Here is a 27,547-nt window from a genome sequence, read left to right as displayed (position 1 = left end):
TTGACTCACACCCTCATTTTGTAACCGATACAGGGTTAACATGGGGCATTCCCAAAGCTGTATGGGGGCCGAAGCGTCATACACAGGTTTAGCAGGAGCAGAGGATGTCCTGCAGGCACCAGTACCAACAACTTCACCCGAGCTCATTCATTACATCGGCGGCTCCCTCAACTGGGGCTAACATTCCAGATGAACTCTTCCCATCATCTGGGTGTCCTTTTTTTAATCTCAATTAGAACAGGAGAAGGCACTACTCCACACATTCACTGTGACACTAATTTCACACCCACACAAGGACACTCAGGGGGAGTGATGGAAAACGCTGGCGGATGTCAAAGACAAACAAAAGGCAGCGCCAATACATGCTGCCAAGGCCCTGGGAATAAAGTGTGACACAGTCGGCGTCTACTCAAAGTTGTGTTTAGCTCGGCAGTCAACAGAAGGTGAAGGAACTGGATACACCAGACAAAACACTCTGGAGTAACAGAGATACCAAGGAGTGAGTAAAATGTAATTAGTTACAACTAATGTATGTGTCGCATTAAAGCAAACTATTCCGTGATGCTAGACATATCAATTTTATTCCCTTGAGAGCAACAAGAAAAGGCTATTAGAGACTTTAGGGCTGTTATTAAAGTCTTAATGCAGATGCAGGGGTCGTAAAAGATTCATTTGTTTACCAATGAATTATTGAGCGGCAGTATTTAATCAAAGCTACAGATGTTACAGTCAGAAAGTGTTGGCAATCTCCCTTTGATTGCATCTAAATGAAAAATAGACTATAAAATCACAAACACTGATGGTTGATTGTGGAGTTAATTACAGACGCTAAATAAGAGACAGCAAACAATAAAGAAAAAGCGATTACTTCAGATTGGCTCAGTCATCATGTGGCTGAGGTTTGTAAGAGCGTACTAACCAACTGCATTTCTTTAATGGAGTCGTCCAATGGTCCATTCCACCGATACAGCACAGAATAAAACCAAATGATTATGTGCCCTTGTTGCAATGCCACTGAAACGCTTTCTCATCCAAAAAAGCGTGATGGGGTCAAAACCCAGACAAAAAGAATTGTTCTTAGTGTGGCGATCCAAACAGTAGTGAGGTTATTAAGCTCCTTTGGCGTGTTGCTCTGAACAACAGGAGGGTATGTTTAAGTAGCAGTGGGCATCTGTAAAAAAAAAAAAAAAAAAAACTTCATCTGAAGCGTCTCACCGCAGATTAATGTTTCTCACCTCCTGCGTCAACATCTTCCAGCCTCAGAGTGGGGAGGTGGGACAGAAATCCTCACAAACTTCCACAGAGATGAAAAGCCTGACCTTTTATCGGCTGTGGAAAATGCATTAGCTACCTCTTAATCCAATTTCAAGACCATGCAAAGTGAAGGTTCGGACTGAGTTTTAGTGTGGAGGGGGCATGAGGGAAAACACCACAGTGAGTTTTTCTTTAGGTGAGGACTCTTTAGGTGCTCTTTCTCTTTCTGCTGCCTGCCGCCAGCCTCTCTGGAGCTGCTGAGTTGCAGAGGACTTCAATGGCTTTGTATCGCTGAGCTCCAAATCTTTTTTTCCCTGTGCTCCCCCCCACCCCCATCTCCTCTGTGTCTCTCTGACTCTTCCTCGCCCATGCTCTAAGTAGCTTTAGAAACTCGACTGGGTAATGGGAGCTGCAGTCAATCAAAATTGCTGTTGCAAAGGTGATGCTTTGTTTCACGCTCGCTTCCCACAAATCCCGGCGAGTCTGGCACCTGTCAGGTTGTCGTTCTGAAACGCGGCATCCATCGTCAGTCACCCAAACCCCCACGGTCCCTCGGCAGATGGAGGGGTTGACTTGTCTGCTGCCTGTCGAGAAATGAGGTCATTCTATTTTGCGGGGTCTGACTTTTTTTTCTTTCATAAAGTGAAACAAAACAACTAAAAAAAACACAATTCAGGTGTTTACGCCCGACTAACTTTCACCAGGGCAGCCGGATAGCTCAGTTGGGAGAGTGGGCACACATATATAGAGGTTTACTCCTTGATGCAGCATGTCTTTCCCCCTCTCTCTCCCCTTTCACTTCTTCAGCTGCTGTGTCATTAAAGGCCTAGGATGCCCAAAAAATGATCTAAAAAAACAACAAACTTTTATGTAAACTTGGTAATAGAACCAAATTTATGCTACAGGTTTTTAGGGCGAAAATTGATATGTGTGTTTCTTTAATTTAAGGTCTTAACAAAAATTAACATGAACAAATCCTGGATTTCTATTGGTGCCCTTTAGTTTTACTGAGTCTGACAGCATTGTCAAAACAGCACTGGTGCTGCCAGGTCTAATAACGTGGAGGTTGGTAATAAATTGTCAAACGAGCTCTTGTTGTACCATGGTCCCGTAGAGGAACAGTAAAACCCGATACGGCAGAATGGGCAGGCTCTCTAGACACCCAGAGCAACCAGGGGTCCTTGTATCTCCAAGGGTTTATAGGCTCAGGTCTGACTCATTCCAGCTTTACAGTCACACTGACCTTCCCATTAGAGCTCCATTACCAAAGGTCTATCAGAGAGAGAGAGGCGTCTACCCGGTCTATTTACCCAGCTGCAGCCTCTTCTTATTAACTGTAGTGGATAAACAAGAGCGCAGCTTTGGAAGCAGTGGTGAGTCATGGGTGAATGCCTTTATTATGGCATAAAATGAATGCACATGTGTATAAACACATGAAGCATAAAAAAAGAGTCTAAGATGCAAAACTGTAATGTACAGGAACTGGCAATTGCCGGCATGTGGATCCCACCTCCTCTAAACAGGAGCACCCGCCCACATCAACCAAAGGGCCCCTCAGCGTCTCTAATTAGTTAACTGGATTTAAAAAAAACTATCTATTTGACTAAAATGTTGTGTTGTAATGACAGCACAGAGGGATGCACAGTAAACAACGCGATGAGAACTTAGACTCCTGGGTACATCAGCGTTGTTTGAAGTCGTTCCAGCTATGGGGATGTTTGACTAGGTGGCTTTTAGAGCTACTGATTAGTTTGACAGTAGTCATCGTCCAACACTTACTGGTGTGTTTTTCCCAACGAAGATCGAAAAATACGAGGACGGCTGTCCGCAACTCAATTTACTTCCATTTACTTGGTTCTTGGAACCAATTTTACAAGGAAAGATGTGTGCAGTTGTGCAATGCTTCTAGAGGTCACATGATTATCAGGAGACGGCTTCCAACACAGTAATATCCCCATATAATAATATTTGCTATGCTGTAGGAGATAGTGGCAGTTTTTACATGTTACATGTTTTTACATGTTATTTATGAGTGTTATAGTAAACTACAGTTAAAAAAGACTAATAAGCAAATGTTATCTTCTCTGCATGGCAGAGAAGATAACATTTGCTTATTTAAAACTATTTGGTAAATAAAAAAAATAAAAAAAACTGCTACACACTGTGACCATTATAGACAATAGGGTTGGCAATCAACATAAATTGGGTACAGGCACTAATGTGATTTTTGAATGAATTAATTTCTGTTTGCTTGTTGTCTTGCAGTTTATTCAGGAGTGTTACAACTTGCTCGCTTGCTGACAGATGTCTGACCATTGGACATAACTCGACTAGAAAATAACTCCTATATCCCTGTAAAATAGGATCCCTAATCTGCCCCTTTGATCAGAGTGTGTTTTTCCAGGGCCCACCTCAGAAGGCGGTAACAGTACCTGGTCAGGGTTAAACACAACTCATTCCTCGCTTTCATACTGAAGACTGACTGACAGGCAGGAATGAACCGCCTTCCCTTCACAAACCTCATCGACTTCCTCTTTCCTGACCTTCAAACAGGAAGTTCGGCTGCTTTAAAATATAAGGTTAAGTAGAAGTGGCAGTGTTAGAAAGGAAAGGAATTATAAATCATCCTGTATCTCTAAATGAAAAACAAAACAAACAAAAAAATTCAATCCAGTTTAGCTGTTTTGATTCACGTCAGTAATCATTGCACACGCTTTGGAGCTTTACATTTGACAATGAAAGTGCCATCAACTTTGATTTAGAAATGCAAATTACTGTTTATGTTTGTTACGATAGGCAAGTGACAGGAGTTTTGAATCTGTATGTGTTTCAAGCTCCTTTTTGCAAATAGAAAGCCTCTGAGCTAAATAAGAACCAGTTATTAGTATATCTCAAAGGCAGCAAGACAAATGTTACGGGCACACAGCCGGGCTGGCATGCACAAGATATGCAAAGCAGTGAGAGTGCAAAACAAAAATGCAGTGTTGAACATGCGGTGCATATTTCAAATTAAATCACAACCCTTGTGACAGCTAATCCTATCCCTGCAAATAAAACTCCATACTATCCGCGCTATCAATACCCCAAACTAAATATAAGCTTGTGTTTATAATTAGCATGCAGCACTAAGCTTTTTGAGCTGATATAAACCTGTAAAGGTGAGAAATCACTGTTTCCAAGAAACTGCTAAAACAAGAGCGCAGGTAGGAGAAGATAAGACTCTTTTTTATGTTATGTGTTTTTGAAACTGATGAATTTCAGAGACGACCTGATGAATAATTCTTTTCAATGTTAAAGGATAAAACAATTGTGTATGTATATATGTATGTACGTATGTATGTACACTACCGGTCAAATGTTTGGGGTCACTTAAAAATTTCCGTACCACTCCTTTACAGACAGAATACCAACTGACCCGAGTGGTTGGCTGATATTTAATGCAATATCTACATTGCCCATTATCAGCAACCATTCATCCAATGTTCAAAACGCTCATTCTGTTTACTAATCTGCTATCATTTAAAAAAACTAAATAATAAAAGATTGGAGAACCATTTTGCAACTATGTAAACACATAATGTAATCTGAAAACTGCTGCCCTGGTTAAAAAAACATTGCAACTGATCTCAGCTGGTATTCTGTCTATAATGGAGTTCAATGGAAATTTCTAAGTGACCCCAAACTTTTGACCGGTAGTGTATGTATGTATGTACAGTATGTATGTACAGAACACTGTCTAGATGGCCAGATGAAATTTGGCTACTTGAATTTTTTTTTTTTTAAAGTCATATCTAAGTAATGAAGCATCTGTTTACAATCAGATCCCTTATGCAGGAGGTGGTTTGTACTTTGTCTTCATTTCTCTGTGAGAGCCACAAAACAGGTTGCTTGGCAATGGGAAGAGAAAAAGAGACTAATCACTCAGTGTAGTCTTATGTTAAGGCTTTTATATTGTATCCCTGCACAGAGGTTATTGATATTCCCACTGAGAATCAATAGCATCATGTCTATCACTGACCAACATCTTAATGTCTTGTGATCTGAATACAATGGCTCATTGAACACCAGTCAAGCATTGCTAGTATATTTCATTAAGTTCTGCTTGGGAAGTGGGCCGTTTACAGTAGATAGCTGTTATGATTCAGCAAGGCTATCCACCGGTAACGTGAAGGTAACCTTCACTTTAGACATATGGATCAGTGGCCTTTACTAAGCCCCGGATGTATTGGCACATGGATTTAGTTGGCTATCAGAGGGGCCAGATAACCTTGTCATATCTACTCAGACTGTCATGTGGAGTGTTACAGGATGGAGATTCTGCCTCTGTAAATCCTCTTAAAAAAACATACACACACTCACAGAGAGGCACTGTTTCTTGGTCACACAGCTTGGTAACACACACAGCCGGTCACCCCACCTGAGCCCAGCAGTGAAAGGTCACAAGCCCCCAAGTGACAGCTGTCAATCACAGGAGGTAGGTATTATCCGACCCATTAATAACATCCTGAAAGGTTCTGGCAGACCATGGGGATAGAAATCTCTTGACTTCTCACCACTGGATACTGTATGACCTACAGTACAGGAAACCTGTGGCCCTCAGAACACCAGCAACTCAGCAGAGGGAACATATACTTTATAAAAGCTAAATATATTTCACTGTAAAGCTACAGTCTAGATAAATAAAGATGATTTAAGAGAAAGAAAATGTGAATTTGCAGTGAATAATGAGAGATAAGATAAGAGATATATTAATCCATTTAACAATTCTCTACAATCCAAATGTCTTGTAGATATCCCCACCAGCATGTTCCCTGGTTCACTGGATTGATTTAGGTTTTGCGGCTGTTGGATGGACTTTGTCGACATTGTATGATAGCCTTTGTTAAGTGAACAATAGGTTATAAAGCTGTACTCCATTTACTGGAGCTATAAAAGCGAATAAATACATAAATAAAAACATATGTGATAATAAGACTTTTTGGCAAACGCCTATCAATACAGTAATATGAAACTAAAGCTCTGCATGGCGTTGTAGTCCCATCAAATATTTGTGTTGACATGGAGGTTATGAGCAACACAACCCCCCCAGCAACAAACAAGCCGAAGTCACATGCAGTGTGACTCTCTGAGAGAGGTGTGAGAGGCCGGGAAGGATTAGCTGTGATCCAAGGATAATGGAAAAGAAGGACTGCATGATATTAAATTCCAGCACATGGAGAATGACTGACAGGCTCTTGTTGTTGTTTTCCCTTGCCTGTGGATCCTGTCTACTGGCAAGGGGCAATTCCTTGTGGGATGAGGAAACGATATAACCCTGTGTGAAATTCATTGCTTTTCTGTGCAGCATGAACAACCCAAGTAAAAGTCAGCAAATACAATCACACCACTGCTTATACATTATAGACGAGGAGTAAATGAACTACATTGTTGCAAAGCATAAGAACAAGGCCCAAAGCTAGTTAGTGTTGTTTGAATGAACGAGAAAGGTAGAGAGTTAAAAGCATACTGTTGAGCCTTGTGTATTGTGGATGTGTGTGTTGAGTTAACCGCCTTGCAGTGCCTGCACATGGAGTATTTTTTGGGCGCCCCCTACCTGTCTGGAGCTGCAGGGCGTCCATTGCGAGGTTTGTTGACCTGGGCATACAGAGCCTCCAGGGGTGGGCCGTTGTCCTGTGGGCTCAAGGGAAGGTGAGGGCTCTGGGGACTCTGGGGGAGATGGTAGTGGTGGTTGTGAGTCTCCATGCTGCTGCTGTCCACCGACGAGTCTAATGATCCGATGCCGGCGTAGGTGTGCTCCTCATCTGAGCTGAAGGTACCGCCGACAATGTCTTGATCTCAGCATATTCCCTCTCCTTAGCCTGCTTTTCCCGAAGCTCCCGCATCTTGGCCTGTATTCTATGATAAACACATATTACAGAAATGTTTTCATGTGTCAATCATCTGGCAAACTACACACCATGCTCAGAAATGCCAAATTGAATATGATTTCAAATCCTCAAATAAATAGGTTTCAGACGATCAGCCTGACAAACATTTCATTCTTAAGCAGTTAAAAGTTGGTTTTGGATGGTTTGAAATGTTTGTAAAATATTGCTAATTCATTTTTTTGGGCCTTTGTGTATTTGGCCAACTTTAGCTAGTGCAAAAGAACCATTTCAAATTCCCCAATAGCTTAAAGTTTTCCATGGAGTTTATTGTTTATTTTGATGCTTAGGAAGCCTGAACAAAATATTAGTTTCAGCTCTGCTGATGGAAACACATTCCGTTTTCATGTTGTTTTAACTAAATTGTTTGACTAGGAACTCAGATAAAGATGCAAACTTACAAATTACATGTTTCTTTGTGAAGAAGAAAGTACCTAGTAGTAAAACAACCACTTGATGGTTTTTGAGAGACTTGTACAGTAAGGAAGCAACACGGGTCAAAGAAATGGGGTAAGAAATAATAATCCACCCAAGACTCAGAGAGTTTTACATTCTAATTTTAAAGTGCATTCATAGATATTGATCAATCCACACCTTAGGAAGAGATACTTTCTTTTCAAACTTTTAAAGTGGCTTTCTTCTACTACAGTAAGTAACAGGGAATGAGGATGGAGCAAAAATGATTCCACTGTCGTGAGAGAAGACAAGCCATGCTATTCAAATATGTGGCTTTCCATGAGCCGTTAGAGGGCCGAGGCGGGTGCACTGATCTTATCCCTCAGGTCTTAGAACAAGAAGAGGAGGGAGGGAAACATTCAGACCTCCTCTTCCTCCTTTCAGCCCCTTCCTCTCACTCTATGCCGCTCCTCTCCCCGGGACCACTTCCACACAACAGAGCCTTTCACAGGGCTTTTCCTGTCTCAGAGAATGGTTCCATGTGAATGCCCAGCTAACAAGACTCAGTCATGGTGCTGGCATTGTAGGAGCAGGGAGGTGGACAGTGGGGAGTAGAAAGGAGAAGGGCTGAGGAAGGGCTGAGGGCTGAGAAGGGGGGGGGGGGGGGTTGGGGGGTGTGACCTCCCACTGCGGTGACCCTGGCAGCAGCCACCAGACTGCTCACTGGTTCCAGATGTTTTATCCCTGCAGTAGGGTAACACACACACACACACACACACACACACACACGCATACAAGCATGCAACCTCCCAATGGTGATAGACTTCCCTATTACCTCAGGTCATAACTGACCTCTGACCCCCCCAATGCTGCTCTTCACAGATGAATGACAGGTTTGGAACAGAGCTGGAATCCCCCCAAGTCTTACTCTCTCACCCATGTCTGTGTATTTTAATAACAGTAATCACATTTCAAACAATCTCCATTTCTCAATGCCGAATTAACCCAATTCCCACACCCTACCCATAGACTGCCTTGTTTATTTTTAGCTGTCCAAAAACCCATTTTCTGAGCATTATCTGCGGAATGAGATTTTGATGGAGGCCTGATGCAATGTTGCATGATATGCAGTCATCTATAAAGCCTCTAAGCTGGTTTGCTATATTTCTGCATTGTCGCGGACCAGGAGCATTATGGAAATTATCAACTCACAGCCCGATTGTGTGTACTCGGAGTCGTATGACTTTAGCTCGCCCTGTCAGGAAATAGAAAACAAGCCTCATAGGGAGAAAAACACTAATTCCCAGAAGCCCTTTCACCTGCCATCTGGCTAAAGTGATGTCAGATCTCTGCCAGGAAGGACCAGACAATGATGTTACCACAGGTTCACGGAAGTCTGTTGGGATCTCAAAACCCTCTGGCGTTTTATAGACTAATCAGATTCATAAAAATGGCAATATTGACATTTGGGAAGAGATAATGGCTTTGGCTAGACTGGCGACATGAAGCTAAAAGAGAGAGACTTCTCTGCCAGGCCTCAGGAGTCTGACATGGATAAAGCTAATAGGTGCATTTCAATAAAAGGACATTAACAAGCTAAAATACCAAACGAGATACTATGTGAGTCATGCTGTTGCCATTAGTTTCATTTAGTCAATCTTGTGCTGTAACACTGTTGCTTTTATACACTCCTCAACTTTGAAAATAAACTTTTGTTTCTATTCATCACGTCCTTTTTTCGTCACATTTTTCAGTGGAAAAGTCACGGGTCTTTTGTTCATTCAACAGATCTGTCCGTCTGTGTGTGACAGGTGCCGACTGACAGGTTTGGATTGGATTGTGGATATCCACGATGAGGAGGAGGGAGAAGCGAGCTAGTCTCAGTTTTGTTTGAAAATACTTTCAACGTCAACAAGAAGTAACGTCACCCAACAACTCATAGAGCCCTTCTAAGATTCAACCACATTGTGGCAGCTGGGATTTGAATGCTACATGACCTGTGTGTTGTTACCAACGGCCCAGTTTGGCAGCCAGGCCGGGTTGCCAGATATACCTGTAAAAACGTAAACGCAGCGCAAACAAACAGGATCAACGGAGATAAATTCTACCCAACCTAAAAACCTGGCATGTTGATAACAGTTGCGTGACCAGAGACGTTACCAAACCTCGGGTAAATATTGGAGATGTATTTGAAAAGACAGTTTAGAACCCATAAGCATGTTGAGTTGGCTAATTTCCTGTTGAACAGCTAAGCATTAGCTTCAGGCTACTTTATCACAGCTACTAGGGACGGGCATTTCATGTCTTTTCAACATTTGTGTACTCACATTGAATTATGTACCTAGCTTAAGTACCGGATTTGGTTACTCGCAAAAACAAATTGAGACACAGCCAGTAAAGTGGTCCCGACTGGTCCTGGCTAACGTTGCTAACGTTAACGGAGGACTAGTTAAGCGGGCCGCGGCTGTTTACAAAGTGTAGCCTGTTCAGCGGTCGTAGCCGACAGCGGAGAGTTTTTTCAAGCCGGGGGGGGGGGCGGTAAATCGGGAAGAGAGTCCTGTGAGTTTACAGTGTGTTTAGCAATTTTTGCCGTAATTCTAAGCCAATGTGTGCCAAAGTGTGTTCAGTTGTAGGGGACCACTATCATGAGTTTCCATCGAAATCGTAATGCGTCAGATACTCTAAATACCTCCAAACTAACTACTTTCCCATCAGCCTCGGCTGTATTTTCAGTGTAGGGCCATTTAGCATGTTAAAACACTAGATGGTGACCAAGGTAAACATTACACCTACTAAATATAAACAGGTTAGCAATGTGACATTAGCATTTAGCTCAACGCAATGCTATCTCTAAGTATAGCCTCACAGAGTTGTGTGGCTGAATTTGCAAAATAGTTATTGTGAACATACTTCACTTGTTGAAGCTACAATAGTTACATTTACCAAGGGCCCCAGTCCTGAATGCTCAACCACCTCCTCCCTATGATGACTATGCAGAGTTCAGCAAAACATCAAACAAATTAGTAGTGTATGAATGTATTTAGTAGGAAACAGGACTGGAATTTGAAAGCCATTTTATTGCTTTTTAATAGGCTGATTAGCTATAACCTTACTTCCAAACCTGCTCACTGCTGTCTTCTAAGACAACCTGCAACTGCTGCTCCACTTCCAACTCCTCTCCTTCCCCCACTTTCTCCTGAGAGATCACCCCCGCGCTGTACCATATATACTCCATTAGCCAATTAATGGCCCAGCATGTTAACATTGAGGAAAGTGCTGCCCACACTAAACACATTATTACTGTTCAGCCCCAATTACCAGCCCTTCTCCTCTCTTCTTACCAGATACGACATATGAGAGGAGAGGACACTGTAGCTTTTAATGCAACCAGCCCGGGGATATTTTATTTTAAAAAGGGGACAATCAAGCTGTAGTGCTTCCTTGCAGCCCAGCTGTGGATTTTAATTTTCCTTTTAATTAGACTGATGACAAAAAAGAAGATAATTCCTCTAGTTCCTCAGTAATTGCTCAGATTCTCCATGTGTGGTCTGTGTTTTATTCTATATTCTAAGAAGTAGAATTGACCTCACATGTACCTTTAAATAAAATACAATGCCTACTTGCTTGTTCTTCATAACAGTGCAGTGGAAAGTAATTTCCTCCCGGCTGAAAGACAGTCTAGACAGTCTAATGCTGAGGGTTTTTTAGGGGAGTTAAAGTTCAACCCCTAATCCAGTGACTGACCGTGTCTTCAAGAAAATTATGTGTCAGCCAGATGACAACATGCTTTCTTTAACATTCCTCCCTTTCAACTTTTTCTGTTCTGTTATTTTTCCTGTCATTCATTTTCACTAAAGTAACCTTCACATCAAATAAAACTGAATTTGCAATGATATCGTTGCCGAAGATTCATTTCAGCATATGAACGTGAAAGCAGAAGACTGTCACATAAAGTAATTACTTTAACATATTGTGTTGGTAGAATGACAGGCTTGGGGTGAACTGGTAGCAAAGTGTCAGCCCACCTCAAGTCCTTCCTCACTACGCTGAATAAATCTCCCTATTTATCCAACAGGGCTGTTTTTTGGATCAACAAAGCCAGCAGACTCCTTCCCCATATGTTTGTCAATGTGTAATCTACCCAAGGGAGTCAGGGGGAGATGCAGAAGACGGGGGGCGGGGGGGACACTCATTTTGAAGTCAACATACTTAGAAGCTTGAAAGCCTGCCTCTTTAATATGCATTGTTACTGTGGTGGGTGAGACAGAATGTATTTGCTCTTTTACTTTCTCATCCAGCTGCCTTGAATAGATTGCTCATTTCAATACCGCCTCACCAAAACATATTCCATTGTTCTGAAAGGGAGAATGTATCTGAAACCAATCAACGTGCTGTAAATGACTCTGCATGCAACTATCTGTGCAGAATCGCAAACCTACGACAGCCCATCTTTTGTGTTGACCCTTGACCCATAACAGCATAATGCAATCACAGAGATAATTGTCCAACTTCTGTGGTATTAACAATCACATAAACTTGCTGTAGGTATCAATATTATTACAAATGTAATCACACCTCCCAATCAGCAAGTTGGAGCTTGCTTTGAACTCACTATGCAAATGGGACTCAAATAGGATACTGAAATAATGAGATGGTTTGACAAAGGGGAATTATAACGTTGGTACCACAATCACTGTGATAAAAACTAAAACGAAAGGGTGTGCCTTATAGCAAACTGTCTTATTTCTTCTATTATTAGTGGCACTAAGTTCAGTGTACCCTGAACATTGTATAGGAGAGGAACTCCACCTTTGTTAAAGAAAAGACCACATTCTCACGCCTGATCCAGTTTTGCGGTTTGTCAATATAAATTGTGCTGACTGACCCACTCTGGAATCACTGCTCAGGTTTTGTTTGTCTAGAGTCAGCAGGAAGTCAAACAACAAACAAAAGGAAGCAGGCAACTGTCGAAAAAAAAAAAAAAAAAAAAAAAAAGCAGTGATGTGCTCTGCTGTGGTCTGGGGAGCGGGTACACGAGAGTAGCAGTGGAGTGCTGGCCGCTGATTAGAAGCCAACCGAAGCCGAGCAGATAAGAGGGAATGGACATCATAATCAGCTGCCACAGAGAAAGACAGAGAGAATGGAGTTCAGTTCAGGCGGAAAATGAAGAAGGAACATTGTCAGGTTGTCTTTGTGTGCTTGCCTCTTTGGCCGGGAAAATATAGTTCCAGGGCGAGAGTGTGCAGAGATAAGTCAGAGACTGATACAAGCTCCAGCAACAGCACCTGCCCTCTGTGTCTTTCTTTCTCTCCCTTCTCCCCCATGGCCTTGTATGAATGACTGCCAAAGCCACAGAAACGGGTGCTCTCAAACCCACCCGAGGTCCAATCAGAGAGCTTGTTGTCGCCATAGTCCTCTCAACATGAGCCAATCAGATAGGGGTGTCTTGGGCGCTGTCCACAGGCATAAAGAGACCAGAGTAATGGCTGCAACCGCTGGGATAAACAAAGATTTATATCAGCCTGACCCCAGGTGCTAATGTCGGCTTGATGAGACATGAAAACAGTCAATCACCGGCGCTGTATAAAATAAAAATAAAAGATTTTAGCAAAACAAATGCTGCTGATGACCACTCTCCATCAAAGGCACTGCCCCGTGCTTCATGTAGCAATAAAGTCAAAGTTTTATGTACTCTCCTCTCTATCATCTTCATCCATAACAGGCTGACAAGATATCAACAACGTTTATTTTGATTTGTTCTCAAAATCAACGGGTTGTGTCTGCACGGACCACAGGCCAAACCATAAATTGCATGAATCATATCAAGGTCAGAGTTCTAAATATATAACCATAGCTGCCTTATTGCAGGGTAAAAAGGGCAGGTTTTATGAATTAATCTGTCTCACCTCTTCGCTGACTCCTATTTTGAATCGCTAAAAGCCGCTGTCTGCTTAAATTAATGATCGCTAATGTCAGCCGAGCCGGGAGTTTGGCTGCAGCCCATCCCGGGTCGTGCTTGAAACACTGTGCTTGCCAGGGTGGAAAACCTGTTACGGTCCAATCCACAATTTCATGAACGCAATTTGAAATGGTCTCTGTGGCAGCATTCTAATCAATCAGAGTGTTCACCTTAAGCAGAGAACTAAGACAATCAAATGTAACACCTTGGAGTAATACAGTAGTGCAACCAAAAAATATAAGAAGCAATGGATTTCTGTCGTCCTGCGGAACCCTAATGCTTTGAATATCGACTTGTCTTCATGGCAGGTTGGCTTATTATTACCCACCCCGATTTCCCTCCGGATTCTCTTTTCATTAAACGAGGGACAATCCTAGACTGGCTGAGTGATGGGATATGGGAACATGTACAAAAAGAAAGAATTAGGTGGCCCTCTTGCACAGGCAGCTGAGACCGGAGCTCACACATGCAGAACGGACACAAACAAGACTGGGAATAAGAACGTGCTGCAAGACAAGTAGCAGACGGAGAAATTGGGTGACAGCGGTGAAGGAAAAGAAGTAGGATCTAAATAGTGTGTATGTGTTTGTGGGGAGGGAGGGGTTGTGAGGGCATGTACTCTATATATCTCATGCCCACTGTGTGTCTGTGTTGATTCTGCTGCTTAGCATGGCGGTCGTCAGGGAGCTTCTCAAAGGGGACAGATCTGGATGGAAAGCCAGGCATGCTGGTTCTCCAGGGTGCACAGAGGGAAATGTGTTGGGCCCTCAGCCAGAGGGGTTCACACCCTCAGTGTATAGGACCATCACTGCAAGTCATAGTTGAATACCAAAAAGAAATGTGCTAAAGCTTTTTGAGCGAGGCCTCCAGATGTTCCATTCAGCAAGGGAGACAGCCTTGTGTGTTTGTTTTTGTGTGTGTGTGTGTGTGCGCGCACTTGTTTGTGTTTCTTTGTACCATGCATTTTCGACAGCCATCCATCCTTCTCTCACTTCGCCGTAAGAGGGAGCGGTATCAAGCCCTATTGTTTCTATTCAATTAGCTGTCATTATGCACCACAGTTTGATTACTGAGTTCATTTGGCTGGTGGAGAACAATGGAGGCAGAAAGCTGTCTCTTTATTTACCCTGCCACTTTATATTGTCTTCGATGCTGGACAGAATTAAATGGGGCTTGTCTTTAAGGGATGAGGCACACACGGCAAAAACCAATGGCTCGCCTTATTCTTCTGGACGTCCTGATGTCCACAAACACTAGAGGACATAGAGCCAAAAGGGGTGGAATAAAGCGAACAGCGTCTTCTTGAGCAATTAACAACCTGGGTGAGTTGCAGCAGTAGGCAAATGCAGTGCCAAATCGATTTCACTATTATAATGAGCACCATTCAATCATGCCAAATCCACAGGGGCCTACGAGCACCATTAAGAGGTCAGCGCCTCTGAATGGCACAGGCAACAACAATCCATAAATGATCTATTTAATGTACTAATATAAAAGAAAGGGACTTTTCACAAATTGACATTGGAGTACTTTCCCAGAATTTCCCAACCTTGCTCCGCCATTTTGCTAATTAGGTAGTTTGCTAATTTCCCGGTTAACAGTGGGGTTTTTCTCGTTCTTTTTTTAGCTGGGACTTAATTGTTGAAGCTTTTAGCGAGCCAGAGCTGTGTCTGAGCACTCACCTCTCTTGTTCCAGCCTCATCCGCAAGGTCTCCTCCTCTGACGCCTGCATGTCCTCAGCTTTACATTTACTGGAGTCCTTTCTCTCCATCCTGTCTCCTGGCCGCTCATCCTTCCGGTGCTTTCCAAACCTGAGTAAAATAGAACGGCAGAGAGGATTTAATTGAGGCCCAGACTTTAATAATTTCAAACCCAATATGGACATTTATTTTTACAGCAGCATGTCTCTTCTTTGTCCGGTAAATTCAGGTGAAATACTCAGTAGGAAATTAAAGTGTCAAACTGTCAAAAGCTTCAGGTCGGGATTGTGCTGGGATGACAGCTCAGGACGAGTCTCCCACGGCACCCATTCGTTATTGGAAGAATAACTTTTTCATATAAATGCAATCAAAATGCATCAAGCCATATCAAAAGATTACTCAGCGTGGTGAATTCCCTCCCTGTCAAGTTTCTATCCAGGACAGTAGAAACGATTCAGTGTGTGGCGTTAAGAGTAAGTCTGGAAAGTGGTAAATGGCAACAAAAAAATAGGCTTTTTAAAAGTAAGGATGCGCTCCACGTTCCCTCCATGAGCTGTCGAGTTTACAGCGTGATGGGAGCAGTCATGGCTCATGATTTAATTTGGAGCGAGGAGGGAATAAAACGTAAGTTGAGGAAACGTCCGAGCTCACCGGCATCATTTGTAACTTTCTAGGCAGCGTCGCAAACTTTGACATTTGAATGGCGGGAATGACAAACTGGTAGCGTTAAACCCATTACAGCTTTACAGCGAGGTGAGAATAAGCCAATCCAAAGATTGTAAAGTCCTTAGGTCAACCGAGCTGGGTGCTGGATGAATGAAACAGACTGCAGTACATTTACAGGGCTGCACACGCACAAACAAAATATGTGGACATCTCTATTAAGTGACTCCACTGGCTGAGACTTCATTACTCACAACAATGTGGTTGTGGATAACACAACAGCTGTCAACTTTTGTACATGTGCACAGGACTTTGAGATAGAGGATAACCTCTCTGAGACAGAACTGGAAAGGCCATATCATGAAAGTATGATGTCATTTCCTGCTGTTACCTATTGGTGCCACCTGTCAAGGAAATGCAAAATGACAGGATACAGAAAAAGGAAGTACTACAGACAGATATCCAGGACGTGCACATGATTTGCACATGGAGATAAATCATCATCAGATAAACCCATCTGCACACCATATGCAGAAAATACAGTTTTACTCTGTCTGCTTTGACCCATGGTGTGAGATTTTCAATATGCTTGGGCAGGAAAACCCTAAATAAATAGATTTTGGGGAAGCAACCATTGAAACCGTTTACGGTTTACAATTTCTTATTGTTATATCATACTTGGAGATAGTTTCAGAATAGGGGGGGGAGGCAGACAAATGAATGGTTTAAATTTAAAGGGATTGTGGTGTTAACACCAGGGAAGCATGGGGCCCTACCCGCCTTTTTCTGCCTTTTGGGGGAACACTGGATTTAAATACCAAAGGGAGGCAGAGCAAAAAATTAAAAATCCAGCGCAAGGAGGTAACAAGTGTACACACAGCTCACGACCGTTGAAAGAGTTCTGATGGAAGAACTGCTCATTGCATCCCAAACAAAATGATTAACAGCAACCCGCAAAATTTTTTTGGGGTTGTGGGATTTTGGAGGCAAAAACCCAACTGAAGCCAGTGGGGTTTTTACGCAGAACCGTTGAGAAGTCATAATTGGGAAAAAGTTGGAAAAAACGGGATTTTAAAAAAAAACCTTGCGGGATTTAAACTACCACTGTTATCTTAACCTTGTTTTTTTGGGCAGCCCCACACCCCCAAAAACCACCCCCCTAGGGCTGTAGCCCTACAGGATGCTGTTTGGCCCAGTGAGTGGTAGTTCAGACAAAAACCCCTTTACTTAAACCCCGAAAAAGGGGGATTTTTGGCCTGACCAATTTGCCACTTTGTCTTTTTAAAGGGCTATGAGGCCCCCCTCTCAGGGTTTGGGCCCCAAATTTCTTGGGCGGGTAAAGCATACAAAGGGGAGGTAACCTTGCCCCTTATGACCTCATAAGGAGCAAGATTCCAGATTGGCCCATCTGAGCTTTCATTTTCTCAAAGACAAAGCAGGATGCCCAGGGCTCGGTTTACACCTATCACCATCTCTAGCCACTGGGGGGCCATAGGCAGGCTGGGGAAACGCATATTATGTTAAAAAACCTCATAAAGTGAATTTTCATGCCATGGGACCTTTAAAGCACTCCCAAGCTAATGCTCTCCCTTCTCTTCATTAAAGCCTCTATGTGTACAAACTTCATGATTCATATTTTTCCCCGAATCGTGCAGGCCTAGTATGTGATTCCGTAATTTTAGTGTGATCTTGTGATATTGCGAGAATCCAGCTGCCGTTCAAGGTAAGCAAATCACACCAGTGTTTTTGGGACAATTTAACAATTATGTATAATTATGGCCTGATTTGGCGTTGTGGCTGGTATGATCCCATCAAAACATGGTTTCCTGTTTAGTTTTTAGTTTTTGTATTATTGTCATATGTTTTATTATTGTCACCAGTTTCAAATGTGAAAACTCAATAAAAACTTTTGAATATGTATATTCTGCAAACATTGCACTTTTTATGATTGTCAGGTTGGTGGAAACCAGGCCACTTACATGAACACATTTTATGATTGTAAAGACAAGGCAATAGCAGAAAGCATATGGGGATGAGGGACATGAGAAGAAATTCAATAAATATAATCACAGAAAAGGACTGGATTTTTATTGACTGTTTGTATTACATAATGTAACTCGATTTTCTTGCATAGTACACACAGACTTATGATGTTCCACATGGGCTTTTTTAAACAGTCTCATTCAATTTCAGACAGAAGACCAGGAAAAAGCATTAAGCTCTGCAGTCTCCCAGCCCCACGGTGCTTCAATCCCAGTTTATTTTTACCTTCCTCCATAGCTGGGCTTTATTTGACAGTTTGAAAACTTTCTGTGAAAGCTGAAAAAATGATATCAGACAAGGTTGACTTTGGGCCTGCGAAAGTGAATATATTTTTGAAATGGGAGACTTTTTCCCTCACGGATGTTTATTGTTTTACTTAACATTAAAAGCAGCAAGGACCTTTGTACAAATGGGTTGTCTTTGGTAGTAGCTGCTTTAGAATTGTAATTCTTCTGAATGTGTAGCTGTAGCCTGGTAGGAGATTATGGTCTATGGTTGTGCAGAGAGCCCAGGAGAGGCCAAAGGAGCAAGTGTGGGTGCTTTTGTAGCACATATAGCATACATTACCTGATTAATTAATCAACAAATGGCTCTAGTAAGGCATAAAACTCCAGGCTGGGGCTAGGAATGCTAATAATAGTGAGCCTGCTATCTGTCTTCAGGGCAGGTAACAGCTTCCCTCGCCTCACTTCAAGGACTTTCATTAACTTCCAGAGGAAAATTCACCTTCCTCTTTTCCTTTTCCAATTTGTTTCTTAGTCTCTTTTTGCTCCGACCCTCCAAAAAAAAAAAAAAAAAACTTCTGCCATCAACTTTTTTTTCTTCTTCTTCTGGATCAACATCAATACAGTGAGGGATTTGTCATAGTGAAACATATTGGCGGATTAGACTGAGCAGGACTCTGGGCATGCAGCAGCTCCCGCTATTCCCCCTTCGCTGGAGGCCTGAGAAGGAGGGACCACATCAAACGGAGGCGGAGGAAATGGACGATACTACCGAAGCTATTAGAAGGCTATCGGGACACTTGCTGGTTCGCAACATGGCTCTGCTCTGCCAGTGGGGCCGTGCTGGAACACAGGATTAGCCACCCAACCTCCACTGATGCACAAACCCTAATGTAATATTTCTACACTCAACATTTTCTTAGCAGGAAAATACAGAAATCTCTGATAGCAGTGTGGGTATAAAAACTGCAAACTGTATTGAGTTTTACACCTGTCTCTGGAAGATAAGTGTCTCATTTGAGAAACGCAGAGAATCCAATAAAAAACAGTAATGATTTGGAGTTAATCAGTGTTGAAGGAGATACTTGGCTGTTTCTGTAAAACTCTTGAGCCAGTATTGGCACCTTGGCATTAATCCGGGCTGGCATCAGGCTAGTTGTATTGAGAGTGAGGTTGATGAGGCTTGATAATAAGATATTGATTGGCAGCCGCAACACATGGGTAGAATGACAATGGAGTAACTACAGTACCTTGCAGTTTGGGAAAGAGTTAGTTGTTTAGACCCAAAGGTCTGACTAGTTTCTTTTTAATGTGGCTGCACTGCAGTATAATTACTGGCCATCTTGATGACATCATTTATTATTAGATAGTACATTATTTAAACATACATACAACACAATAGCTCAAGTAGCTATTTGAAATGCACAATGGTTCTTGACATATTGTTTTTAATGATGCAGTCAATCCTTATTTTTTTAATGATGCAGTCCATCCTCATGCCTACTGTTTCTACCTGATGTTTATATTTGACTGTAGTTAGTGATCATCTCACACTGTTTACTTATCAATGGCCACCTTGGCCATTTAGTGGTTGTAATGTATTGATGAACGTATGCATGTGTTGTTGTTGTAAGTTTTTTTTTTGTGTATGTTGTCGTATTGCTGACAATGACTGTTGCACGCACTAGTTGCTTGCTCTTGGGGGAATTACTAGAATTGTTGGGGCTTTGTAAATTATAGAGTGTGGTCTAAACCTTCTCTATCTTTAAAAGGTCTTGAGATAACTTTTGTTATGATTTGATACTATAAATGCAACTGAATTGAATTGTGTTACATGTTGGGACCCCCAAAGACAGGGTGACACATCTCAAAGAGTTTATCCTAATAAACAAATTTGAACCAACAAAAAAATGACGTAAATGAATTAAGATTATTCTGTTAAAAAGCTCTTTGAAATGACTTGGTCACAGCAACAGCCAGACCTTACATCTCCATTAAAGCAAGGTAAACAATGTTTTGCCATTTACGTCCTGATGAAATCTGATCTTATTTTTCTGCTTCAGTCCACCAGACCGAAGCTCTGTTTAATGATCCGTTCCTAAGCATCTATCCAACTGTGGCAGAACAGCAGGTAAGAGTGATGAATACACAAATGCAAAAGGGGCTCTCAAAAGAGAAAAGAAAGATGGTGAGGGGAGATGTACATCGCAAAAAAACCACATGGCCGGAGTAGAAAGACATTCAGTTTCAAAACATGACAGCTGAGTAAGACGCAGATTTGATCAGTAGGATAGTGATATGCACACATAAATCAAGATAGATGCGGGGAATATTTATAACATTTAGAATGCATTCAGAGCTTGAGCGGCTCTGTGCTATTCATCTTAGTTTGGCCCCGATAATGTCTGATTGGCCATCAAACCTCATTTGTGTGGCATGTAATCTAACATGCGTCAGACATATATTATATATGCTTTATTAATGTTGTGACTGCCACTGATGTGATGAAACATTGAGAGTAAAATTGAAGTGCTCAATCAAAGTGTCCTGATAATGCCAACAGCATCTCATAAAATAAAATGTTTTCAAATACTCTTGCACATTAGGCATATTACTGAATAGCTGGCTTTGTTGTATGTGTCTGCTTTTACAATAAAAGTCAGTAAATACAGTAGGTACTCCATTCAATATGATACATCCTCATACATCACAGAAAACAGAAGGGTTTATACCACTAGCAGTGGATGCCTCATACATCATCTTTATCGATTTACAGGGTAATAATACTTCAAGGCTGCAGCACAACAGAGGAGTAAAAAGTCAAAGACAGAATTTCAAAAGAGGGAGAAAAAGTAAATTATGCAAAGCCTCAAAGCCAGTTTGATTGTTACAATCATTTAATCTGGGGAGTAGATTTGAGAGAAGCTAATCTGTTTTGACATCTTCTGTGGCGAATTTGTGGTTTGCTCACAGGAAGTTGCTGACTTAGGGAGACAAGACAGCAAAAATTGCTGTCTCCTGCTCCGAAAATGTGTGGCTTTTCAAAGTGAATGCGGGGATGTGATGGACCACCTGGTTCAACCTCGCATATGAGGTGTTAAATCTCTTGGCATTAGTCAAATCTGCAAATGGAACAGGTGAGCCTGAAAGAAAAAGCGACTGCATCTATCAATTTGAGTAAGTGATGAGAAGATAATTTCAAGGGCAGACAGAGAGAATCATTATGGTTTCTGCTCGGCCAACCTGAAAGTTAATCCAAATCTCCCAGAGCAAAGTCCCCCACAGACGTCTGATGTGGTGTCTGAGCCCCCATCCCCCGAAACTGTATTTGTCGCAGTCTGTAAGAAAATAAATAACCATGCCTCCACCTACTGCATTTCATGGTGATAATCTATAAAGCACCATAAAAAATGATCTCATAGAAGAATCAAGAGACGTTATTATTATCGTCTTATTGATGACAATACACAGCAGAAAGTTAAGACTAACGCACGTACTCACACCCACACATTCCTGTTTTTCTATCTTCTTCTATCCCTGTCCAATGCAAGGACATGTCAATATGAAGCAGTGCATGGTTTCTACACAGTGCTTCACCTGGGGCAAAACCCTGACAGTGGCATGTCATTTTAATAGTGCTTCGTTAGGAAGGCAAGGCTGTCGTATTTGTCTGGCCTCCTCGCTAGCAAAGTGTTGTTGCAGCTGTGGTGAGTAAACACTCTCTACCTGGGGTGAGACACACAGATGCCTTGTAAAAAAAAATCCAATAAGTCAGAGAAAGAAAAAAGGGAGAGAGTTTTTTTTTCTCCTCCCTGGGAATCACACTGTGACCCAGCGATCGTTAACAGGCATTAAAGGGGCATTTGTTATCGTCGGGTGGCCTTGGCGTAATGTCCCCACCACTGGTTCCCAGGGACACCAACCCAAGAGAGGTATGGGAGGATGTTCTCCCGTCGTTCATCCAGCCTCCAGCCACTGCCAGCCGATTATCTCCCTCCCCGCGGAACTCATTATCCACAACCTGTAATGTCAGTCAGCACTTCCCCTGCTCAGCCAGAGCTCTTTTAAACTGGGATCTACAATTTGACGCATCCTCAGAAAAGCCTTTTCCTTGATGAGTTTATGGAGGAAGACTGCAACCTGAGATTCGTCAATGAATGTGTAAGATAAGCAGCCCTTTGGGTTCAGACCATCTTGGGGGTTCATGATATGGCATGTGCCTTCAATATAACACAACCCTTCATGCAGTCGTGCATTCCACTGCCTTTTACAGAGTCTCTGCCTGACTGTCACAGCGAGATATGACATCTCTGCGTTTTCACCTCATTGGACAACGGCTGGCACACACTGAACCAATCGATATCCTCATGAGGAAAGGTGTGGGCGGGGGGGGGGGGGAGAAGCCAGGCCTAATTGTTTCAGCGATGGTGTGAAAACAGTGGGGAGAGGTACAGGAGGCAGGATGGGAGTCAAAATGGTTGATGGCGGGTGGGAAAGTGTCCCGCACCGTGGAGGCATGACATGCATTTATTCATGACATCAGGCCCAGCCCCAGTAGGGGGACAGCGCCACGGGCGAGACAGAGAAAAAATGATTCTCACCAGATACTTCTACGCCCTTTATGTCTCCGAGCTGAGCAAAGACGGCACCGTCAGGTTGTAGGATGTTCCGTTTCAGTGCCGCTCTGCATGGCCATAGCAAAATAATGAAAATGGAAAAACAATTTGCAGTTATATGAATTGTACGCCAATCTTAAATCATTGTATTTAAATGACAATATTGCCTGTCGCCCCTTCCCCTGTTTACCATAAATAGGTTATTGTATGGAAATGGAGATATTTCGGCAGGAATACAGATGCATGGAAATGATGCTATACCACCGTTTCAGAAAATAGTTTTCAGAATTAAATGTATCTATTTTCCTGACACGAGAGTCAGTATTTCCTGTTATTTCTGCAACTCTCTGTCAGTCATGTCTTCTGTCTGTTTATTCCCCTCTTCACGCTTCTCTGTCCGAATTTATCTTCCTGCCTTGCTCGGTTTTTCTTTCAAGCCTTTTATTTTCTCTTATCCAAGTCTGTGTGTGTGTCCAATGGCCTGATCAACAACTACACTCCGCTGCTGGTCTAGTTGTTAGGAGACATAGATAGCTAAAGGCGAACAGAGCCTAACCATCGACCCCCCTGAAGTGTAGGAGGAGTGTGTCAAGAAAGAGGGTTTAGACTAAATATAAATATATGTGTGAAGAATGGTCAGTCACAGAGAGCCGCAGGGCTTTTTACGGTGGTATCCCGTCCTGTCAATATTTGTTTGTACTTCCCCTATGTTTGTTTGTGCCAATATTCGTGAGTGTGTGTGTCTGGAGTAACAGCAACAGTTAATCCGCTCTTATTAAGAAATGTTCTTTCTAGCCACAGAGACCAGAGAGAATAAAGACACAGAGCTGCATCACAGTGAATGGCTGAGCATGATCTCATTGTCAGTATCAAAGCAACTTGAACTAAAAAGTTGAACTGAATAAGGGTATATGTGCGTTAGATGGAGAGTCCGAATCCACAACTAAAAGTTCTTGCATGCATGTTGATTTGTGTTTGCTAAGTGTAAAAAAAATAGCATTCATCTGTTTGCTTTGCGAGCCAATTATTCACATTAAAGCAATACCAGGTACACACACACACATCCGTTTGTGTGTCTGGGTGTGTTTATCTATATGTGTGTGCCTGTATATCAAGGGACAGCTTGGCTTTTCCATATTTCAAACAGCCTCTGCAACACAAAGGACAAGGCCCAGCCCAACATGATTGCCTTTAATGTTTCACATAAATCACTGAGTTATGTGTGTGTGTGTGAAGGGAGAGGGGTGTTTTTGCACACGCTCAGAGAAATGTTTCAAATCCCTGACACCACTGATTAAAGCCTCTCATTACAACACAAAATAAACAGTCCAAACACATTCATACATCCATTTGTTAGCGTGTATGAGCGCAGTGAGGAGGGAGTTTCTGAAGGACAATTTATATAGAAACACTTGAGCAGCTCAGAGAGAAGTTCAGGTGCTGGGTAAGCTTTGTGTGTGTGTGTGTGTGTGTGTGTGTGTGTGTGTTCACGCAAAGTCCTATTGTGTTATTTGAACTACTGATATTTTTTACAACTTGAAATCATCCTGCACGTTCCTTCTCACACTTCATGCACAAACAGACATTTAACAACATCATCAGTTGATAAATGCAGAAGCAGAAACACACACATGATCTCACAAGCTCATAGACATGTACACAGTCACATTTGGCCAATGCTTAACCAACCTAGCCCACACACACACACACACATGCAGAGATGGGGATGGGGATGAGAGGAGTGGGGAGGGGACAGCGCTGTGGCTTCTCAGTGGAAGAACTACTGTAGGTGGTTCAGGCTGTGACCTAGATACAGTGCAGCACACTGCATTCCTAATGGGCCATTTTGATCACTGCCACTCTCTGTATCCTCAGCTAGGCTGGTGCTGCATGCCTCAAACACAACAACTCAGCATTCAGCAAACACAGGATCCAAAGTCTGCACAGCTCTTTTAAAGGAGAATTCCGCCCAATTTTTATGTTAATCTTGATTGCTATAAATATGCTAGTACTTTCGATTGAAAAAAACCCAACCTGAATCGGTGCAGGCATCACTGATTAGCTGCAGCTACGTGTACAAGCTTCCACTGGGCTGAAACGGCAGTTAACGGGGCAAGATTTAAAGTGCCTTTGTGCCACTTAACAGACACACAATGGAATTAATGTCTGTACAACATGAACAGGGCCCTTACGTAACATCAAGATGTGTTTTCAAGTCAGACAATGTATTAATTCACCTACCCTGTCTTATTCTTGCTTGCTTGCCTGGTTAGCTGATAGAGCTAGCTAGCTGTTAGCTGCCATTGATAAGTGTGTTCAGACAGGCTTTTGTGAAAATCATAACGCAACAGTTCCATGTGTATTTGTAGCTCATCAATTTTGTGTGATTGAGGTTCTGTTTTTTTTTCAATTGAAAGTACTTTTTTAATATTATTTTTTTTGTGGCTATTCCCTTTATTAGATAGTGATAGTGGATAGACCGGAAAGAAGCGAGATGGGGGATGACATGCAGCAAAGAGCCGCAGGTCGGATTAAAACCCGGGCATCTGCAGGACTTAGCCTACATGGGTCGACCAATCTTGCTGGGGGAGCTAGAGGCCGCCCGCGGAATTCTCCTTTAATGATGGCAACCGCAAAAGTGGATGTGGAAGTTACACAGCAGAAAAGCAATCTGAATTTTGGATTAGCTGTACCAAATACCACTAATGTGCAGAAACTCACAGGGACCAGCGACTTCCACTGATGATAGGTTTGGTGATGTATTTACAGGTGCTTTCACTTCGTACAACTTAAACCCAGCAGGACGTGCACTGTAGGTGAGAGTAAAAATCTTACCATTATTGTCATGACGCACAATTACCTCACACATTAATCTTTTCCTGTCTTTTCTGCTTTAATAACCCTTGCTTCTAACAATTATTTCCCAACTAATTTACATGCTGATGGGTCCGGAGACAGATGTGTTTTGCAACGCTCAAACGCCTGATTTCCAAGACGTTCACCTAAAGGACAGGCGGGGGGAGAAACAAGGCAGGTTTCCTGTCTCGTAAACGTCAAGACTTGAAATACAGGCATGGACACACACCGGCCCAAGCGGAGCTGCTGATCCGTGATATACATTCTACCCAGCATTCACAGGGGGAGACGGGAGAGGTCTTTCTGTCAATGCCACAATGAATCTCCAGGGCAGCTTGGAAGGAGGAGGGAAGAGGGATGCGGGTGGATATATCGAAAGAAAGAGGGAGGGAGTGACAGTAATTGTGAGTAAAGTGAGGATGAGAGAGAGTAGGAACCCCATGGATTCCCAGGGATAGTGACTGTTCATCACAAGAGGGTTGAATAAATAACCCTGGACCCTCCTCTTCAGTCTATTGTTGGATCAACCTGCTGGTTCTCCAATAGCAAATTAGATTTAAAAAAATAGAACACAACCATATGTATACGTGTATGCATGCATGCATTCATGTACACATAGTATTTTTCAAACCAATAAGATCATTTGCCGCCTCTACACACGTCCATATTACATTTAATGTGGCAGACACAGATATGTGTTATGCTAATATACCACACCAAGTAGAGTGGAAGGAAGTGGGTTTTTGGAAAAAATCACTTACACACATCAAACTGATGTGCTGGTAAAATAATTCAATTCAATTTATTTATAGTTTAGTATGTAGCGATCATAGACTGTATACAGATATAGCGATAGCCGCTCACCAGAACTGCTGCTGTTCCCTGTATTGGAGGACATAAACCGGAACGCAGAGCCAGGTACTTCCTGCATTGGCACTGAATGTTGGCGTCCAATGCACGTCCAATATCGATGTACCTCCTATGTATACTGGGCTGGATATATTATGTATTTAACCAGACCTATGGCTCTGCAGCTGAAAATATCAGCTGGCCTGTATCTGTTGTTGTGGACTGTTCATTCCACCATTACACACTCCTCCTCTCTCCTTTAGCTTTGCATCCACCCCTCCCTAAATCAAAGACTCACACATCATGGTATGGCAGTGAGAGCCCAATTAAGATTACTTGTAGACAAACATAGGGAGGAATGAAATCCCGATCCAGCCATGAAAATAATCTCCATTTCTCTGACACTCTCACCAAAGACAGAAATAAAGATCAGAGTAGAAGAGAGAGGAAGAGAGAGAGAGAGAGAGAGAGAGAGAGAGAGAGAGTGAGAGATGGAAAAGCGGGAGGAAAAGATAGACAATTTCACTTTTCATGTCAAACACATGTCCTGATCCTGACAGAACAAGAAGAATACCAGTCCTGCCTTTAATTGGTTGCCTTTGATGGAAATCAGAAGTGTAATTCAACATCGATTGATATTACCTTTGTAATTCAAAAGCAATTTTCCATGTTTTATCTTCCTTGCCTTCACTGTGATTGTTTCTCTCCCACTACCCATCCTCTCACTCACATGTTAAGGTGTGTGCACACATTAGCAGACGGGAACATAGTGGATGGGAAAGGTCATTTTAGCCAAAGGCCTCTATTTCATTACATGCTAAGCCTGGTGGATGGGTGAGCAGACTAGCAATGAGTCGTACTGTAGCTGGCAGCCCACTTCATTTGCATAGCACATAGGGGGAAATAAATAGGTTCCCCCATGTGCATTTCTCTCCTCTGTCTCTGTAATATCAAGAATGCTTTACATCTCTAATTCAACTTAGACTTTATTCCTTCCTCAGACCAAAACATACATTTAATATGGTTTATTATGAAGGGTGGGGGCGTTAGTGATTCATTTGTA

General features: G+C 42.4%; 1 protein-coding gene across 1 annotated transcript in view; it reads right to left on the bottom strand.

The window, feature by feature from the left end:
- Window positions 1-27,547, bottom strand: part of LOC116672026 (partitioning defective 3 homolog) — a 398,621-nt gene that overhangs the window by 80,269 nt on the left and 290,805 nt on the right. Inside the window, 3 exon segments of the mRNA XM_032503572.1 lie at window positions 6,848-7,068; window positions 7,071-7,149; window positions 15,216-15,344. Coding sequence (XP_032359463.1) covers window positions 6,848-7,068; window positions 7,071-7,149; window positions 15,216-15,344 — 429 coding nt within the window.

The sequence above is a fragment of the Etheostoma spectabile genome, chromosome 22 (genome assembly GCF_008692095.1).
Source record: "Etheostoma spectabile isolate EspeVRDwgs_2016 chromosome 22, UIUC_Espe_1.0, whole genome shotgun sequence".
Lineage (NCBI taxonomy): Eukaryota > Metazoa > Chordata > Actinopteri > Perciformes > Percidae > Etheostoma > Etheostoma spectabile.
Note: the sequence above shows the minus strand (reverse complement) of the source record. Positions and strands in the feature narration are given on the sequence as shown.